Source organism: Ceratotherium simum, chromosome 21, assembly GCF_057802395.1.
Source record: "Ceratotherium simum simum isolate JZ-2026a chromosome 21, ASM5780239v1, whole genome shotgun sequence".
In the NCBI taxonomy this organism is placed as follows: domain Eukaryota; kingdom Metazoa; phylum Chordata; class Mammalia; order Perissodactyla; family Rhinocerotidae; genus Ceratotherium; species Ceratotherium simum.
In genome coordinates, this window is record NC_141920.1 from 699,280 (window position 1) to 705,787 (window position 6,508).

The 6,508-nt window shown below is 64.5% G+C and overlaps 1 protein-coding gene across 1 annotated transcript; it reads right to left on the reverse strand.

Moving 5' to 3' along the window:
• Nucleotides 1-1,275: 1,275 nt before the first annotated feature.
• Nucleotides 1,276-2,678, reverse strand: PPDPF (pancreatic progenitor cell differentiation and proliferation factor). The gene is made up of 5 exons (XM_004430192.3): nucleotides 2,530-2,678; nucleotides 1,981-2,061; nucleotides 1,705-1,782; nucleotides 1,510-1,606; nucleotides 1,276-1,432 (listed from the first exon to the last, which is right to left on the reverse strand). The coding sequence occupies exons 2-5, from the start codon at nucleotides 2,033-2,035 to the stop codon at nucleotides 1,318-1,320; spliced, it is 345 nt and encodes a 114-aa protein (XP_004430249.1). The 5' UTR covers nucleotides 2,036-2,061; nucleotides 2,530-2,678; the 3' UTR covers nucleotides 1,276-1,317.
• Between the last annotated feature and the right edge of the window lie 3,830 nt (nucleotides 2,679-6,508).

Genomic DNA, 6,508 nt, shown 5'->3' on the forward strand with positions numbered 1-6,508 from the left:
GAAGCTGCAGCCCTCAGGGGCCACAAACTACGCAGATGCCCTGGAATGGGCTCTTGTGGCTATTTATAGCACAGAGCAGGGGTGGGTTGGCAGGGAGGATGGGCCCCTCAGGGGACAGCTGAGCCTGGCCCACTAGCCAGTGGAGGCCACTCCCCTCACTGAGCCCCAGACCTTACTCCAACCCCACCACCCCCTCAACTAAGCTGCCCTCTCCTGGAGCCCTCAGCTGACCAACAGACCTGGGTCAATCTCTGCTGGCCACTGGAGGCATGTGGCACAGCCAGTCCTCCACTCACACCTGTCCCCGAGGAGTCCAGCCAGAGGATGACACAACTAGCCTCCCTCGCTCTCTGAGTTGGACCTAGCCCAAAGCTGAGCTGTCCGTGGTGGGGAGGGCCCTCTGGAGCGCCCCCACACTCCCACACCTCAGCCCCAGTTTTGGGTGCCTGAGGCCACAGACCTGCCGCAGGGTTGGGGAGCCCTGACCAGACTGTGTCCTACCACAGGCTAGAAGAAGTGACACTCTTAAGGGAAGGCACCTGGGAGACAGCGTGGCCCAGTGCTTGCCCCCAGGAGCTGCCCCACCCAGCTGGGAGACACAGCCTCTGTCCTGTCCCTTCACCTCCTTCCCTGGTGTCAGCGGGGACCTCATCAAGGTCCCTCCAGCTGAGGGCTCCTGAATCCATGGCCAGACACCCAGCCTCCTACAGCGGCCACCGGGGCAGGAGCTGAGTGACTCAGAGGACCCTGACCTCAACGGCTGCCCTGGGGGTTCCCATCCAGTTCCTAAACTGCCTGCTCTCCCAGGTTCCTCCAAACAGCAAGACACCCACCTCTTCTCAGGTGCAAGGCTCCACACTCGCTGAAGCAGCTTGCACACGTGAACCTGGGCCAGACCACAGCAGCAGCCTCCAGGGAGGGGCCCAGGAAGGCCCAGGGAGCAGGGCCAGCTCCCCACCCCAACAGGAAATGAAAAGGTTGAGTGGGGTTCAGTGACTTCACCCATGGGCCTCGGGGCACGCAGCTCACACACACCACCAAGGCTGCTGGCCACTTGGCATTTATTTTCCACTTGGTGCAAGGCACAGGGTTACAGGTGTCAGGAAGGCTCTTGTGCGGCTCGGATAATACAGAGCCAGGTTCTCTCAACTTCCTTTTTGGTGTTTTGCTGTTTCGATATAAAAGAAGTGTTTTGCTGTTTCGATATAAAAGAACCCAAGTGTTTCTATTTGCAGCAGCCTGCCTAATCTAGGGGGCGGGCAGGGTGGGGAGGGGCTCTGAAGAGCCTAGCGCCTCTGGAAGGCTGGTGGCAGCCACTCAGGATGGAGGCCCAGCGTTGGCTTTGCCAGGCTGGCTGCCAGGCTGCTTCCTTGCAGTGTCCCAGGCCAGGTCACAGGTGATCACGCTGCTGGAGGCCTGGGGAGATTCCGAGCTGGGAGAGAGTGTATGGTCAGAGGCTGCTTCCACGTGCCGGGCCTCCCACACTGGCCCCCAGGAAGGTGAACTCACTGCTCTGGGGACTCCAACACTGTGGCCATGAACGGGACAGTGGACTTCCCAAAAAAGAAGCTCGCCCACCAGTGACCCGGGTCAGCCTTGGGGAGACCTAACAAAAGCAAAGTGGGGTCATGGTGCTGCCGCCCACTCCTGGTGGGTCCCCTCCAGGCCGTCCCCCAGGGCAGAGGGGAGTGGACCTGCACTCACCAGGGTGGTGGGGGATGGCTTCCCCAGGGTACTCGGCACTTCCGCAGGAGCTGTTACTGGAAGTGGAACCCAGGCGGCCTGGAGAAATGCACGTCAGCTCGGAGCCGCCAGACCACCCCACAGGCCAAGCGCTGGCTTTGCTGGCAGCACAGCGGCAGGGCCAGGGGTCTTGGGCAGCCCACCTCCCACCCAGATAGGGGTTCTCAAAGAGCTGGAAACACCACAAGCTAGGGTGGGGGACCAGGGTCAGACCTGTTGGGCAAGGGGCTTACTTACGCCGGTAGTAGTCGTGGGTGGCCACGAGCGAGCCGCTGGAGGGGATGGCTGCCATGCTCCTGCTTGTGGGCTGGTGGAAACCTGCGCAGGGGCGTCGGGGAGCCCCTTCGGTCATCGGCTGCCCCCGGGAGGAGCGCCCGCCACTCGGGCTGAGCCGCCCTCCCGCACTGCGCGTGGGCACCGGGCTCCCGGGAGGGGCGGCGACGCGGGGTTTGTCGGCCCCGCCGGGGCGGGGCTCCGGGACGCCCGGTCCGCCTTCGCGGCGCGGGGCGGGGCGGCGCCAACCGGCCCGAACCGGCCGCGTGGGCGAACAAAGGCGCTTTGTGCGCAGGACGGCCCACTGGGGGCTCCGGGGACCGGCCGACGCCCGCCCAGCCCGACCACCCCTACCCGTGCCCCCATCCCCGCCCGTCCCCGGCCCCATGCGGCCCCAGCTCGAGTCCCACCCCGCGTCCTTCTGTCCGCCGGTCGGGCCGTCCGGCCAGCCGTCGCGCGCAGAGCCGCCCCCGCCCCCCGCTCGGCCCCACCACACGCTGCCCTGGCTCTCACCTCGGCGGCGACCCCTCGCGGGCCTCGGCGCGCGATCACGGGTGGCGGGGACAGGGACGCTAGGCCACGGAGCCCATTTGCAGAAGAGACGGCAGGAGGCCGATCAAGGACCGGGGCGCGGGGGTGCGCACGCGCGGACGCGCTCGCTTATATCGCGGCGGCGCCCCGCCCCCAGCCCGCGAGGCTCCCGAGGCCCCTCCCCTGGCTCTGGCTCCGGCCCTGCCCCGCCCCTTGGCCCAGCTCTTGCATGCTGGCCCTGGCGGAAGTCCAGCCCCGCGGTGTCCGTACGACCTGGGTGGCCCGGGAAGCGCGTCCTGGCTGGCCGGGGATTGAAGTGGTTAAATAATCCCCCGCTCCGTCCTAAAGTAAGGCCTGCCCCCCTTCTCCGGCCCAGGCGGTCCTTTCGGACCAGGCCTGGCTGGTCCAGGCTGTCTCGACCTCTCTAGCCCTGTGGAGGCGGCCGGGGAGCTGGATGGTGGTCCCTGCACTCCTGGTCCGTTTCTGCTCCTCCGCTCAGGATGGGCCCTCCCCTACTCTCACCCATGACAGGTGAGGGCATCTGCTAGTGTGCACCCAGCCCCTCAACCAGTCGTGGGCCCGGGGCAGACCCCCCCCCCCCCCCCCCCCCCCGCTGTGGGCACTGGTGGGACCCTATGTGCCTCGAGCCCTCCGGGCGGGGGTCTGGTGGACGCAGCCCTTCAGAGATTTCACAGCGGGTGGAAAGCTGAAGAGTCCACCCATGTCCCCCTGGCAGCTCTGATGGCTCTGGAACCCACATCCCGGTTCCTCAGCTCCACCCTGCGTCCAGCTGCTGTAGCCACAGGCAGAGAGAGAGGGTTATTAGACTGGGATGGGGTAGAGAGCTGCTGTTGGGGATGTCTCCAGTCGCCGGAGGCAGAGACCCCCTGTGTGGGCAACCCCAGAATGTTCCCCCAGGTGCCTGGGGCCCTGCCACACCTGGTTTGTCCATCGAGGGGGAGGACTTCCTTTCTGATGTGGAGATCAGCCCCACCCCCAGCCTCCTGGCGCAGGCCCCAGGCTTCAGCCTCCCTCTGCAGGGAAGGGAAGTTCGCAGCTCGGGAAATTAGGCCCCAGCTGGGCAGTCTCTCTCCTGGTGGTTGGGAGGGTCTCAGGAGGTCATTCAGGGGGAAGCCACTGGGAAGATCCCATAACCCGCTCTGCTGGGCCCTCCACATCTTCAGACCCTCTCAAGGACTCCTCCAGGACTCCTGGACCTCAGTCCAGCTTCTCACTCAGCAGAAGAGGAGGGGAAGAGAGGGGCCTGGCCACCCCTGGATATGACCTTCTATTGGGCTGGGTGGGTGTTGAGGCTGCCAACCTTGTGACTGTGACCTGGCTTGGGCAACGGTGGGGCCTGGGGGACCCTGGGAGGAGGTGCAGTTACCTGTCCCAGATAACTCTCATTCCTTCTCCACCTCCTGCATCTTCCTGACGTCCCCACGGACTGGGCCCCTGCTGGTCCACTGGGAAGAGGACAGTTCCAGGGGCTCTCCTGGCCACTCGTCCAGCTGCATCTTCCATGGGCCTCCAAGATAACTGTGCCTCATGCAGGGGAGTCAACTGGATTGCACACACAAGTGAGACGACATGGCCATGCAGGAGACGGGTGGCATCCGCCAGCTTGCTCATGGAGCACTGCAACCCTAAACCCAACTTCACAGCCCATGACCTCTCATTGCTTCTCAGTGCCTCCGGGTCAGGACCCACAACCATGCCCTGGCCAGCTTCCTGCTCCCCTCCAGGGGGTCAATTCTGGATCATAAGCTAGGTGTGACTTGAGTGCAAATCAAATTTAATTCTTACGGGACGTCTACCATCCCCCACCTCACCCCCACAGTCACAACACCCTGAGCCTCATAGTGGATCAAATGCACCAAAGCCACGTCGTTGGGTTATCGGCTGTTTGGGGTCCATGCTGGGCTCGAGCCATGGGCTCTGCTCAGGGTCTCACGGAGCTGCCCACTGTGTAGAAGCAGCCTCTCCCCTCTGGTCTCTGCTCTGGTGCCGGTCACTGACCACACGCTAGCCTGGGATGGGTGGCAGAGCATCCCCTCTCAGCAGGCCAGCGTGTGCCTGCCTGACTCTCCCGGGTGCCTGTGCATCTGCGGCACGTGCCTGCCACCCTGAGATGCACGATCAGATGCTGCCGGCATCTGGGCCGCATCCCCAAGGGAGGGGCAGCCCCTGGTGGGCTTGGAACATGATGGTTTTTGGTGTTTTGTGGTTCAGAAAGCTGGCTGGAGTGGCTGAGTGCCAGCTCGGTGCTGGGTGCTCTGGGGGAAACTGAGGCCAACAGCACCTGCCTGCACGGGGTGCATAGTAAGGACACAGAGAGCCAGGCAGGGACACTGGGGAGTGGTATCTGAGTGAGACGTGGGGAGAGGGCCTCTTGTGCCCCTGAGAATGAACACGGGGAGGGCTCTGCCTCGGACTTTGCCCTGTTTTGTTTAGTCAGTGCACAGTTTTGTGGAGCATCTGCCATGTGCAAATGGCTGAGCCAGGTGGGGAGGGTGTGTTGAACCGAACAGGAGCTCCTTCCAGGGGACAGGCCAGTCCAGAGGGCAGAAGGACCTTACTTGGTGAGGCGGGACAGGAGAGGGGCGTCAAGTTTAAGCTGAAGCCCGAGGAAGGAGGAGCTGGAGGAGGGACAGCGTGGGTACCCTGAGACCCAGCACCCAGTGCTGCTGGGCAGGAGCAGGGAGGCCCCGGGCCTGGACTAGGAGGGCCGTGCAGGACCCGTGATGGGAGAGGTAGCCAGGCCTGCTCACCGGGGCCACTGGGGCCACCGGGGGGTCACTGATAAGGCAGATTGGTCCATGAGGTTGACACCAGGAGGGCGGAGCATTCTGGCAAGACCCAGGCTCGTCTCTCTCTGAAGGACCCTCAGCTGCAGGGCTCTGCCACTTCCCTGGACCCCGTGTCCCTCTTGTCTGTGGCCGAACGTGGGATGTCTGGTGGTGTCTCCAACAGGACTGTGGTTTCAGGGCCTGAGGCCTGAGAGGCCAGCATGTGCCCAGGACCTTGGACAGCTTGTACGGCCAGGAAGCGTGGTTAGGGTGCAGGGCCAGGCCACGGTCTCTGAGGCAGTGAGGTGCCCTCTCTGAATCCTGGGCATGGTGGTTACTTGGGAGGAGTGCGGGTGGGGGGATGAGGGCTGGTGCCACCCCTGGGGCCTGGGTGGGATGCAGAGTACTCCCGGGGCAGGGGCACAGCAGTGTGAGCAGAAGTGGGGGGAGGGGGTGAGGACCCCTGGGGCAGACCCATCTCATGGCATGTCCGAGCAGAGAGAGGTGGGACTTGGGGCTACACTGGAGAATGGGGCCAGCTTAGGGCCCCTGTGGGGCAGGAGGACCACCAGGGCTTCTGCTGGAGGGGCTCAAGGCTGGAAGCTGGTGCTGGTCTTGCTGCTGTGGTTTCTGATCTTTCAGAGCTTACTGAGAACCTACGGTGTGCCAGGCATGCCAGGCTGGGTGTGCAGGGGTGGGCGAGCGGGAGCTCCCACCCTCTCTGGGCTCAGTCCTCAGAGGCTGATAAAGTGCTGTCATAGCACCATCCCAGGGAGGTGCAAAGGCCCGGGGGCCGGAGGGAGCCCCGGTGCACTGGGCTGTGGGTGTGGAAAGGTTGAAGCCAGGTCCTGCCTCCTGGTGGGAGCAGAGGGCGAGGTGGCCCAGCCAGTCCCCGGGAGTGGGTGCATGTGTGGCACAGTGGTCACTCTGGGCCTCACAGTCTGGGCAGTCCTGTCCCTGGGGCCTCTGCAGCTCCTCTTTCCATGGGGCTCACAAACAGTGCCAGGCCCCTGGGAGGCCCTGATGCAGCAGCATGCAGCCCTGTGCCTCCCTGGGGCTCCCTGGGGCTCCCTGGGCCCAGCTCGGGCCTGGGCAGCTGGAGGCGGAGGGCTCCGGGGGAAGGGGAAGGGCTGGGCAGTTGGGGTCCTGACAACCCTCCTCTGGACCTCAAG